A 14,176-nucleotide genomic window follows, 5' to 3' on the forward strand; every position below is an offset into this window, starting at 1 on the left:
TACACGGAGTAAGGTAAATGTATTCTTTGATAGATTAAACCAAACGAAATTGGTAAGATGGATGACAGTGCTTACTAGACTAATGACTGTAATCCCCTAATTACATCAAATTATACATGTATAATTGTATGTTATTTCTCTATTCTATATTTTATAGTGATTATGACTCTACTTCAAATTCAACTGTGTAAATATACACTTCAACTATTATTGCAAACTGTTATGTGATCACAATAAATCTCCAGTTGTCTTATGGTATTATATCTTTCCACTCGCTCCCTCCATCTCTCCCTCTCCCTCCCTCTCTCTGCCTCTCTTCCCTTCCTCTTTTACTATGCCACTCATATACTATAACATGAATTGCAAACAAGAGGTAAATAACTTACAGTTACAAGTAGTGCTATTGCAGGTAATCTGCCTCGTGGAAGAAAACGATTCTGATAACTCTGTGCTCCATTGTTCACCTATGGCAGTAGATGTTTCCGCAATCACTGTGGCCGCTTCAGGGTCACAAAGATCTGCAAATGATACATGGCTTATCCTAGTATGACAGAATTAAAATCCAATGGCTGCAGCGCGGTCTGTCATCTCCGTCATCAACAACGGCTGGAAGCTCTACTCATGATCAGCAATGCTAATTAATGCAAATTGGCTTGTGCACTAGCGAGTTAACATGCAACTTAATTGGTGTAGCTTCTCTCCTCATTTATTCGTTTATATTGTAATCATATAGGTATACTATACCTCAATGCCAGAAATAAACCTATTACAATCAACTGTAATACTCAGCTTTCTAGCATCAACAATATACAGAACCATTGCCTGCACTCTAATATAATATATCTATACAGGGAGGACATTTATTATACCATTTAAAATGATTCCTGTGCATAACTGTGCCAGGTAATGTTTACCCATTATTAAGTTGTTGATCAATTAAGGAACATACTTATTTAAAGGGTGTCAATGGTGCACCATAAAGGCATTTGGCAATTCCTCATTAGTATGCACTAACTGCAGTAAAGACAATCAGTGGAAAGAAGCCATTTCATTACACTTTCACTTACCTTTCACCCTGACCACACCACCACCCAGCTAGTGCCATATCTAAAGCTCATACCTAATGTACTATTAGTATTACTAAACGTTTATTATTACTAAATTCACATAGCTTATTACTCGGAAACACAAAGATCTGGCCTAAGGATGTCGGACAAGGCATTGCAGACCTGTATCTGTGTGTATGTGATGTGCATATGCATAATACACAGTACACACACACGCACGCACGTACGCACACACACACACACATTCTGCTGCCATTCTGAAATCTGAAAAACCCTGAATACCGAAACGCATCAAGCCCAAGGGTTTAGGATAAGAGATTGCTGACATGTACATGTATGTGTATATTTGCATATTATGAGTAATATACAATACATATATTGTGTTATCGTTCATAAATCCGAAAAACTCCAAATTCTGACACAGATCTGGTCTGAGGGTTTATGATAAGGAATTGTGAACCTGTAAATGTAATTTGACAAAGTTTACTTGCAATCACATTTGTGCTTGTATTACAGAACACCAGTAGATTACCTACTTCTCTGGCCAATGTTTTTTTGTAGGAACGCATCACAAATCTCCGGAGTATTTAGCGGGACATAAGTGAAAACATGTCAAAAGTTTGTTCGAAAAAAAAATTCCCTGTTCAAATGAACACTTCTTTTTATTGAAGTGAAATTTCTTTTATTCGAATGAACTTTGTGATATATTATTTCAATCATATCACTTAAAAAAACCTCCTTGCCAATCACACAAAACGTAAGTCAATGGAAAAACGTGAATCTCATTACATATGCTTTTCATGAAACTCATGCCTTCCATGATGTTGGGTATTAATGTACAGCTAACCATTGTAAAACGAACAAAACCCTAGAACTGTTCTACAGCCGAATGGGAACTGCATCACCTACCTCTGTAAGGCTGAAGGATGCGCCACTTATTGACAAAGTAGCCTATAAAGAGCACCAGGCACACGGCGAGAATGACGAGGCCGCCGACAAATGCCGTCGCGACGCACGTGATGAACAGGCTGAAAATACACAACATGTACACGTGTACATGAATGCTCGCATGCTGTCACATGCCATATATGTGCACGGTAGAATATTGAGAGATTGCGAGTATTTCTATTTTTGTATGAAAACCAGGATTTAACGCAAGGGATGTGTTTTCGTGATGAGTTTTGTAATTCATTGCAACTTTTTTGATAATAAACAATATTAATCATATATTAGATTATTAAAGATAGGATTCACTGAACTGGAGAAGCTAGCCCTAACTCTTGGTCACTCCTGGACATTCTGGCCGTGGCGATATCACTGCGATGTCAACAACAATATGTCACCACTCAATCCTGATCATGTCATTTAACTACCTTTCACTAGACCTTAATTTTCAATTACAACCGGCCACGTGCTATGCCCAAACCGAGATTACAACTTACACAAACTTAGAACTTTTCATACAGCATTGAGTGATTTCGCAAAGAGGAGATATTTCAATTTAAAGCAGTGAATGGTTACCACCGGAGTAGGAGCTGTCAGTACGTATATATAACTACTAAGGGCAGTTGTCGCCAACTACATGTATCCCCCATGATCTAGTATGAATGAAATATCTCTGTAAGGACGTAGAAGGTAGGTAAAGTTAAATAAGTCACAAAGACAAGACACTGCCTGAGATGTGCAAGTATGTTAAAATTGGTTGCCTTAGGGGTTTTGGTACGCGACACACCTTCTCCCCAAGATGTGTAAGTATACGAAGTTTGCTCGCGCTAGATCAATTAGGGGCCGAGTTATAGAGCAGAAGGAAAATATGATAAAGGTCAAGGTCAAGGTCAAGGTCAAATAAAGGTTGCAGTGACATGGTTTCAGTACGCGACACACCTTCTCCCCAAGAAGTGTAAGTATACCAAGTTTGGTCACGCTAGGTCAATTAGGGGCCGAGTTATAGAGCGGAAGGGAAATATAATGAAGGTCAAGGTCAATGTCAAATAAAGGTTGCAGTGACCTGGTTTCGGTACAAAACAACCAACCCTCAGAATTAATTTCTGCTCAGTCATGTGTCGACGTGAGCTATTGTAATATGCATGGTGTCAGTTGGCAGCCACACACACGCACGTCATCATGGTGGTGATTCGGTTGATTAAAATAGTCAGCAACCGGAAAACCATGTAAATATGGGGCGAATAGATCTTAGGTGTTCAACAAACCTATCCGCAAGGCGGCGTTTTGTTTCGCCAATATAGTAAATTTGGCATTTAACGCATTTAATGGCGTAGATGAGGTTCGTCGACACGCATATAAATGAATCCCGTACTATAAATTTGCCCCGAGGTCCTTGAACCACAGACCTATTCGTGATAAAATTGCAAGTACTGCATCGTTTCCGTCAACATGGGTATGAGCCAGGTTGGCTTACGGGGTTGTCAGAGTTGTAAACGGTGCTTATATTGAAACAAGAGTGTCGCGGAGGTTGGTATCACGTCTGTAAGAGCATAAAAGTGGGTTTGAAAAGATGTTTAAGCAGTGATTGGATCGTTTTGAAGAATTTTATAATTATCAATTAACAAACTTTTGATGTGCAGGATTGAAGGGTGATGAGTTAAAACCAATGGACATCTGTCTGATGTCTTATTCACGCCGTCTTTTCTAGGGGTTATTAACGACGCCCGATTTAAGGGATGTATCTTTTTTAATTTCTTAGATAGATCAGATTGATTATAGCCACGGCGTGTAAAGTATTCAATCATAGTTAATGTATGCATTCAATCATAGTTACGAGAGAATGAACGTAAAATTAAAGACTGTGACGCCGAAATATTCTCGTCACTGCAATCTCTAAAAAGAACTTGTAAATCGAATATGTCGATTTTCCATCAAATTCGTCGAAGAATTCACTTTGCTAATAGTGATTGGTATGATCATTTAAACAAGAAGAAACATGCCAAACTCGATAAACTTTTATCGTCTAGACAAGAGCCTCAGAATCCAAATTATCACAACAAAAAGCTCGTCGTATGTGTTCCACCTGAACTCCCACTGGATGAATCTGAACGTGTCGTCTTAAGTAAAGGTTTGAATTTTGTTCCAATCAAACCTCAAATAGATCAGTACAATACCATGCGAGATGTGGAGAGTTTCTTCCGCCGGCTTCGCCTTAGAGCTCATTTTATGAAGTCGAACGCTGCTGATGATGAGCTTGTTGACCAGAAATGTGACAATCCTTTCCGCAAGTACAAGACCCCTTCTACTTGGACCCCGCAAACAGGTCGCTTCGCAGCTCTAGATTATTACATCTCGAAGAGCCGTCAAGAAGTTGCCAAATACTTCTCTTATCCACGCAGAGCTCGATCGTCTAACCTTACCACCACGGAACTTGCAGCGATCCGATCCCTTCGAAATCGTCAGGACATCGTAATTAAACCTGCTGATAAAGGGGGAGCTGTTGTTGTCTGGAGCCGAGGTCTCTACATTCGGGAAGGTGATAAACAACTTTCGGATAAAAATTTTTATTCCAAACTTGCCTGTGATTCAAACACTCCTGAAATTCAAATTCTTGTCAAAAACCTAATTACATCATTGATTAGTAATAACGATCTTCCAAAAGAGGCTTCTAATCTTCTTGTTGAAACACCTAAAGCGACCAGATTTTACATGCTCCCAAAAATACATAAGCCTGATACACCAGGACGTCCTATAGTTTCTAACTGCAGTTTCCCTACTATCTGCGGCGGCGGCGGCTGGACAGACATGAAACAACCATAGTATCCCCGCCGACTTCGTCGCGGGGGATACAATTATACACCACCATCATACGCCCCGGGACCATATTGTCGGGGGTATCATATATATTCATTGCGCTATAAACTTGTATGTTATTGACAATTTATCTATATTCCTATTGATGTGTTTACTGGTAAAGATAAATTAGTAAAGGACCTTACTTAGTGATAAATGTACTATTGTAGTATTTCTACAACGAGAGAAGAATATATATAAAGAGAAGGAGAAAAAGGGAGGCAGCCAGAGAGAGGCTAGGGAGCACCAGTCGGTGAGAGAGAGAGGGGGTAAAAAAGAGAGAGCGAGAGAGGGGAGAGAGAGAGGGAAAGAGAGAGAGAGAGAGAGAGAGAGAGAGTGAGAGACACAGAGAGAAAGAGGCAGAGAGAGCATGAGAGAGGTGTGAGAGAGTGGGTGGAAGAAGGGGAGGAAGGTATGGAGGGAGTGGTAGGAACAGAGAGAGGAAGGGGTAGTAGGGAGGGGCGATTTGTTTCTTCACTTTCATTTCCTTTTGGATCACATATATGTCATGACAACCACCATTCATCCAAACACAACTCCTGACAGCAATCTTCTATTGCACACTCACTGCTCAGGATGGTTGTTGCAAGTGTAGCCATGGAACAAACTAGATACTACGCCTGCAGTGTTAGGTTCGCACATTCTCAACACTACTGATAACACTGCAGCACTTGGCTGCTAATGCAATTTTACTGAAATGCGTAAATCTGCACTCTCTGCAGAAGGTGCATTACGCCGAGTATTCACGTAAAACACCACCAGTGCACTCTACTACAACGTCTCACAACGTACTAGTATCGCATAACCATATCTGATTGCAAACAGCTGTTGGCAATCGACCGAACGCTTGCAATACAGACGGACTTAAATATTACTCTCTACTAGCTGCGAACGACACATGAACTATCACTGCATCCAATTAATTGCCTTGATTCCTTCATTTCGATTTCTCAAAAAATATCACCCTCTTATGATACTTCAGTGAACTGATTATCAATTACAAATGAACCGTGATAGAGGAAATGACAATGAACAAATTTATCAAGCGATTGCACACAACTGATCTGGCCAAAATCGCGTACAGATGCAAACCTTTATAAAGGGACAATGACACATGATATGGACATAATGATGCCTCACTTTACACCAGCTGTAATTGTAACTGTATTAAAGGAATATCCAAAATAGACTGAGATTCAATTAACTCTGTCCTAACAGAAAGAATTCATATCAATGACGAAATATTTTGTAACATTGCTAACTCTCAGAACATAATAATAACAGAGCCCTTCTTCTTACTCATTAATTCTGTCTGCACAGTCGATTTTATCACTGTGATCACCTTTAGACTTGCCCAGTGCAGAAATAGCGATTTCCAGTTGTACAACAAAGTCAACCATTGTCAACCAAAGTCAATGTACCATTGTATGACCAATTTAAACTAAAAATCTGTATATTGCAATAGTTAGTGCTAATAGTAGTGTAATTGTTAGATTCAAGGCATAGCAAAACAAGGACCACAATGTAAATAAGTGTGCTAGTCATGCTTTTTGTGTATATATCCTTGGTAATTATCCAATTTTATGAATTCAAAATTTTATTGTAGAATGTATTGTATATGATGGATAATTGTCTAAATAAATAAATAAATAAAAAATAAAATAAAAACAGCAATGTTACCCTGAATGTGATGCAAAACTTGATATTGTGTAAAACAAAATTCAAACATATGCACGCACGCACGCACGCACGCACGCACGCACACACACATATACGTACTTAAGCATGCACATTGTTTGTCTGGCCACAAGATTCTTGGCCCAGTCTAGATCCAATTTTAAGAAAGAGAATCTTCGACCAGGAATATTGTGTTACAGGTATTTACTTTTTATTCTAAAAACTCTAAACAAAACAGTTGATTATAAGTAAGGGGTAAATGTCTCACCTGTAATTCCTTCCACCAACACAATTGTTCAACCACTTGCAATGGTGATCAAACTTATAGACACATTTGTTGCACGCTGAACAGTGTTTTGACCCCTTGTGGCTGGAATCAAACAAGTCAAAGTCAAATTGAACTGCAAGTCAAAAACATTTACTCTTTATATATGTTCAAGTGATGAATAACTGAGGGCCCACCACGACTTATTAAGTAGTAAATTCATAAACAGATGGATGGTTATCAATGATGTTTATCATAAAACTTGCATGGCTCCTCATTGGTTTTTAGTGTATTATAATTTTCTTAACAGACCATAGTATACTGCCAGGAAATCTTTATCCATATATTTATTCTGATCTGATTACCCAGCACCACAGAAGATATTATCATCACTAGGTTATGCTGCCACATAACACGCAGTGACAAAGACGACACATCTTTATCTGATTTCCCAAATTGTAATAAAAGCACTAAATTTGGCACAACTGTACAAGGAAATGTGCTAAATAAAATAAGTGGTGGACCTATACTATTTCGTAATTAGTTGAATGCAACATGTTTCATCCGTTATAGGACGAGGAACGAAAATATGCGGGGAAGTGTGGAACACGTTTAAGTCACTAACGCTGAGAGGGTCTATGTCCCCCTGGATACGGTCCGGTATACCGGAACGTACTCTGGTACTATCTAATATGCCGGACCGTATACTGCCTCGCATACTCCACTAACGAGTCTAGGGAGTCGCTTACGCCTACTCCCTAACCCTAACCATATCAGATAGTTACCAGGGTACGTTCCGGCAGTACCCTGGGGGGACATAGACCCTATGAGCGTCACTAACAGAAGAAAGAATTAAAGCGTGCAACACCACCAGCCTAACTTCAGCTTGCAACACTGTAAACTATCGTGTAGAGCTTCACACTTGTAAATGGAGCTACGTAACACGCTGTTAACACAGGGAGCAAGATCAATGGAATACGTCCTTCGAACGCAGGCATTGATGTTATACTAGGACTGTAAATGTCACGTATCAGTGTGGGCACACAAAGGGCCAAGCACAAATTTTATGCTCAACAAGTCCACTGAAATGGGAATAGCACTATTAGCAGCCAACAGAAAACGAGTAGCACCCGCACTGGACAGCACTGCCAGAGACATCACTGGTTTGTCCAGAGCATATTCATTGCAGGCCTAAGAAAGCATGTTATGTGGGAGTTTATACAAATGTATGATGAACGAGTTCGGATGCATTGAATCGTGTGTCAAGGAGGCAGTGCATAATAGGGAAACCTCTGAAAGAGTGATTTCTATATAGATGAACACGAATGTCAGCACGTGTTTCTTAAGGATAGACTCAGGGTTGTTGGGGGAAATTTGGTCAAAATTTTAACACCCATTTTATTTGATAGATGGTGCCTCTGGGCAGCTATGTAGGTATAGATAATTATGTATATGGTATCCCAAACAGTTATAATTTAATATTCGTTTGTTTAGTACAAAATTGTGAAATTTGTTTAAATCACATGTTAACTACATTACTTATAATGCAATCAGCAAACAAATATAGTGTTTTCTTTCCAGGAACTATTTGCGCTAGTGTAGGCCTACTGTTCGCGTTCTCGGTCATTTTGCTTACCAGCAATTTATGTGTATCTATACGCCAAAACTTTCTCCGAGAATGTTTTCAAAATGCTCTACCTCGGAGCACATTTCTGGCTTAATAAGAACATTTTGTGATGTTTTCTTACTGCAAGTATGCTCGCAGTAGGTGTATTTATGCATTTTCTTGCGAGGATTAGCCACTTTAAATACACAACTTCTAATTATGTTGTCAGCGTAGGCTATCGACGTGTGTAGATGGTGTTTGATTGGATATGATGAGTAGTTATGTTGTATTGCCCTTTTGAGAGGTACATGTCCATAACCCTGAGTCTATCCTTAAATGTTGGCACACAGCATTTGTTGTTCTCGAATTTTATGATACAACTTTGTGAATAGTCTGTGAGTATTTTAATATAATTTTGTCCACGTAATGTGATAGTATCTGCATCATATACGTAATTTCAATTTGAATATGCGCTGGTACATCCAAGTCTAATAGTTGTTTTATTTTTGCCTTGTTCTGATGAAGGGAAATTAGAGGTAAACACAAATTTCAAGACTGGAGCAAACATAAAATTATGTTTCATGGCACGTGACCTGCTCTCAGTGAAAAAAATACACGGGGGCTCGGGGCGATTTAGCCCCCGAAATGCCAAAAAGAGCCCCGGAAATGACAAATAGAGCCCTTGTAAATTTGCATAGAGTTCAATGCAAACCAAATTTTAGAGTGCTATTTTCATGCACGCGAGCTTGAAAAGTAGCCCCCGAAAAATAAATTATATTTTTTTCCCTGCCTGCTCTGCACCGATTATGTAGTAGTATTTTTATAGTCATATAACAAATATATCACAATCCAGTTCGACTTAACTCTACAATAGTCCGACACTCTATAGGCCCTACAAATTGTAAACAAGTTGCAGTGCCAACTGCGAAAGACAATAATTTGGGGTTCAGTAGATCTCGTAGTACAGGATCTTATAATCAAGTTGTTTTTTTAACATTCTGGGTGTTTTACCACACTAATGTTTTATCACTATCAGTTCTGATATCCTGTCTTTATTAATTGGTTCAAATGTTCTTTTTCTGCACATTGTGGCACAAATGGTGGCAAGAAACAGTGTTTACGCTAGGTGGCAGCATAGCTCAGTGGACAACATTGCTTTTCAGCAGAATGTGTTGGTTTTTATTCATTGGTATTTTCTACAGCCAGATATAACAAAAATATACACAGCACCCAGTCCCGTATACTCACATGTACACTCACACACACAGACACGCACAGATGCATGCACATATTACTGAAAGCTTTGCCAGCAAGCTAGAAATAGCTAAAAAATACAGTGCTCAGTATGTGCCACATCAAATAGATTAACTGTCTGGCTTTACACACAAAGTCCGAGTGAGTATCAGGAAAATATATTCTGATTGCCAATTTCGAAGCACTACGTAAATACTTGGTAATTCGGATTTTCCGAATTCTAGACGTGTCTGCATCAAACCGGACTTAAGAGTCAGACATGACACATTGATTCATTACTTCATTTTATGCCGATTTTGAAAAGGCAGAAACTCACGCATAGTAGTGCACCAGGCCAAAAAAATCAATGATTCTATGTACTCACACATCTACTTCACATAAGTAGCAACGGTTATTCTCGATGACATGCTTGTGCTTTGTACGATCGAACTTGGGCATGGGCTTGTTCGGGCTGCGTCGTCTCAAGTTGGGATCAGCTGGGTTGAGGCTACAACTCAGTATAGTGACTATGATATGTGATGCAAAGAGGAAGCCATTAATCTGAAGCAGCAAATATTAAGGATAGTCCCTGGTACACATGATCATACATATATGATTACCATAACGTTTTAATTCATGGGTTCATGCTCCGTAGTTAAATGTCTAATTAGACTCTAACAAACCAATGATACAGCTATACTATTGCTTAAAAATACTCATTAAGCCTATTGCTTACGATCTCATAAAAACAAATTGCAGACACTACCCTATAAAGTTTAGCAACAGTCTATTTTTTTTATTCATGAAAATATCTAATATTTTTGCCTGTAATTATGGTAAGAAGAAAAAGGCGGGAAAATCACAGATGATATTGGTCAATTTAATAAAGACACTTTAACAGGTCAACAGCTGTGGGCAAGGCAAGAGACAGATAACACGCCTCTGATAATAAACAACAGTCTCATCTTATTTATACTTATTGTAATGAAACTAGAAGGTACATGATGATAGCCCATGTTAATAGCAAGTTCTTAGGGTAAATTTTTTGCTGAACTATATATCGGAAGTAGATGAGTAGTATGTAATTGTAAGATAATTCATAATTAAGCTCTCAGAGAAATTTGCTAACATACATTCAATGAAAGGATACAATGTAACCAGCTGGCTGCCATTCAACTGCAAGTGTGGGAACCATGATTCCAAAGTACACGACACCAAAGTAGGCAATGAAGCACCACGCAGTAATCTGGAGGGGATGTGGAGGCCATGACCATCCAGTCTTGCGACTAAACTGCCGATGAATGTCTTCATCAGGCATCTGCGAAATACAGCGTAAAGACTCTCATTAGTCTCTGGTAGTTCGAAGTAACGATTTATACATTTTCACTGCTTCGACAACAGCAACGAGCCAACAACAGTAACATTAATATGAAACTGTAGTTTACAAAAACTTTAGCTGTACGGAAAGAAGATGAGCGTAAACGGCAAACAATTTCAGATAATTTTTGGGCCTTCAGGTCGATCAGTACTTGAACCACCCAAATCTAACAATGTGACTGATAATAAAGGTGAGTCAGTTGGTAATAGTGATGTTCCCTCGTACTGGTGCCAGCACTCTGCACCCAGATCTCTGCCACATGGAAAGCTACATAAGTCAGCCAACACGGATCACACAGGTAAACATTATCATGTTCCTGCGTAATCTGGAGTCAAGATTCTGGATGAGGACAGCTTTCTTCTAGGTACATAAGTAATCTCCATCCAAATTCGCAAACACGCAGACAACATGAACAGGGATTGTGGGGCATACACACTGCCATATATATATATATAGCATCAATGCTGTTACACATCCTTAAATTAATGAATTGTTTATTTATTTTATGTTGGTTTTACGTTTACCATCCCACAACTATTACAGATACGATATTGTAACCCTGCAGTATCTTTCGGCCCAAATCGAGGCAACTCCAGCTCGAGGTGGCTGTAAAATGGGTTTAGCATGTTACCAGGGACATGCATCTGCATGCAGCAATAGAATTGCGTACCATATACATAATGCCATATAGCTCTAGCCGTGTGGCCCCTTCGCTCCACGTAGTTTCTGCACGGCGTAGGCGGCTCCCTAGACTCGTTAGTGGAGTAGGCGAGGTACGGTCCGGCATATTAGATAGTAGTATTTAGTACCAGGGTACGTTCCGGCAGTACCCTGGGGGACATAGACCCTATCAGCCTTACTTAAGGCCCCCGCACACGGTGCGCCGTTAGCGCATGCGAGCAAAATATCTATCACGTTTGATTTTATTGGCTCAGCGCCGAATGTGCACCGTTTGCGTGCGCATTCGGTGCGCGCGTTTAGCACAGCGCCATTGGCGCTCACCGAATATGCACCGTGTGCGGGAGCCGTGAAAATGTAAAGAGGACGTATCATCTGAAAATCCCTAACGGCGCTACTTCCAACCGATCGCTGTAGTCGTGTGTGTGTGATGTCATGCCCGCGCGGCGCGCGCATTATGCTTGGCTTGGCGGGCCTCGAAACGGAGCTCGGAGGCAGGCAGCAGCTCATCCCGGCATGCAATGCGCCGCCATTACTCGCGTATAAACAGACATCTCGTCCTCCTTACATTTTCACGGAGAGAACATTTCCTGCATGATTTCACAAGATATCTCTAGCGGGAGTAGGTAAGAACAAAAGACAGAGTTATAATTCGAACAAGTGGACATTTAGCTACAGATAGATACCAAGATGGAGGCTGTTTGTTGTGTTTCTGTTCTGTAGTCGTGTGAAATGAAGCGAGCGTCGAGCGAATTTTGCAATCACGCTTTCCTACCTGCTCTCTTATTCATGATGTTTGTGCACAGGGCGGGCGTGCGGTGTACTTGTGACTGTGTGTTGCAGATGAGCATTTGACCGGCATTTACGGATAATTATCGGCAATATAAATAGGCGAAATAGAGTAGAGAAACATTAAGACTGGTAGTGGTAGTAAATACATTTCGTGTTTATTTACCATTATTTTTTTAAATTGAAACGTTCCAATGGCCTGTGCTCTTAGTCACGCCTAAAGCCTACACTGTACACACTCAGTCTAGCCTACTGACTACTGTACCTAACCCGACCAGGCTGTGTGACTAACGTCAATATACAGACTACAGTACAGTACGGTATTCTAACCCTAGCAATACCGTTTCTTGGAGCTAACTCATGCAGTAACTGTACCTTGTAACTTGTACTTGTAGTTGTAGCGCTGAGTCGACGCCGGGAGAATCTACATTGTGATCTTTTTATTTGAGAGATACTTGTAATCTAATACAATGTTTGCATAACGTTGTTCGCATTGTATAACATTCATATTTACGATAATGCCACAGCGTTATGAGGATGAAACACACTTGTGCGCGATTAGAACCGCAATGGCGAATGCCAAATAACGCCTTAGCAACATGGAAAACACCGCAACGAAATATAGATCCCAACAGAATAGACATTTTACGCAGAAAATAACACTAATAATAGATTATAATATAACTATTTCACGACTACACTTTAAAAATATTTGATATTGGTATATTAAATGTTGTTTCGAATAAATTTTCCGGTAAAGCAGATATCACACGGACAATGAATAGGAACAGTTATTTTCGGGACGCGTAATCTCTGAACCGCGAAATCTCAGATATATCAAAAATAAGATCAGCCGGGACCGACTGACTCAGGGGCGGATCAGGAATTTTTGAAAAATGACAGTGTCAGGAAGAAATAAAGGGGCACTTTTCCTCTTAATTTTTCTAGGTTCCGAAGGCCATTTATTATTTTTTAATTGCGTGCATCTCGAAGAGCATCTTGAGGCAGTAATTTATCAATTTTGATGTCTAGAATGCAAAAATTTATCAGATCCGGTCCCCCTGGACCCCTCTTAGCTTATTTCTAATTTTTCATAACGAATTTACATATCTATAAGTAAATCTTTATCAGAAAACTAGCGCTAAACAAGATTTTTTCTATGAGGACAATAGCCGCGTTCACACGGAGCAAAAGGAACCGGGTCGAAAACGAACCGCGTGTCGAGAAATCGACACGGAGCGCTCGTTGAGAGAGAGCGTCACACGATACGCTATGCGAAAGATGCGAGCTGAGAAAAAAGTACAAGCGTCCAAGCGAACAATGCGAATTAAACAATCAAACTCCTTCTGACTGACTTCCAACCTTTGCTTCCAACTATTCTGTTTACTTTCGTGTTGTGACGTACTAATTCCAACCCGAGTCGCGCGTTCACACGCAAAAATGAACCAGGACTCGAGCTCGTTTTCGACTCGAGTCGTTTTCGTACCAAGAAAACGTCCGTGTGAACGCTCGTCCCGGGACGCATTTGACACGGTTCGTTTCGACCCGAGTTCCTTCCGCTCCGTGTGACACGCGGCTAATATAAGAGAAGTGTGCGCTGGTGTGTGGTGTGTGTGCGCGCACGAGGCGTTCGTGCGTGCGTGCGGGTGCGTGCGTGCGTCGTGTTGTGTATGCTTTTTCCTTTT

The 14,176-nt window shown here is 40.2% G+C and overlaps 1 protein-coding gene across 1 annotated transcript in view; it reads right to left on the reverse strand.

The window, feature by feature from the left end:
* Positions 1–13,041, reverse strand: part of LOC106815426 (probable palmitoyltransferase ZDHHC1) — a 33,757-nt gene extending 20,716 nt beyond the window's left edge. Inside the window, exons 1-6 of the mRNA XM_014819887.1 lie at positions 12,867–13,041; positions 10,797–10,964; positions 10,032–10,207; positions 6,811–6,912; positions 1,977–2,095; positions 387–518 (exon numbers count right to left, since the gene is read on the reverse strand). Of these exons, the coding sequence (XP_014675373.1) occupies positions 387–518; positions 1,977–2,095; positions 6,811–6,912; positions 10,032–10,207; positions 10,797–10,964 (697 nt within the window). The 5' untranslated portion in view covers positions 12,867–13,041. The remainder of the gene's footprint in view (positions 1–386; positions 519–1,976; positions 2,096–6,810; positions 6,913–10,031; positions 10,208–10,796; positions 10,965–12,866) is intronic.
* Between the last annotated feature and the right edge of the window lie 1,135 nt (positions 13,042–14,176).

The sequence above is a fragment of the Priapulus caudatus genome, unplaced genomic scaffold, assembly GCF_000485595.1.
Source record: "Priapulus caudatus unplaced genomic scaffold, Priapulus_caudatus-5.0.1 Scaffold28, whole genome shotgun sequence".
NCBI lineage: Eukaryota > Metazoa > Priapulida > Priapulimorpha > Priapulimorphida > Priapulidae > Priapulus > Priapulus caudatus.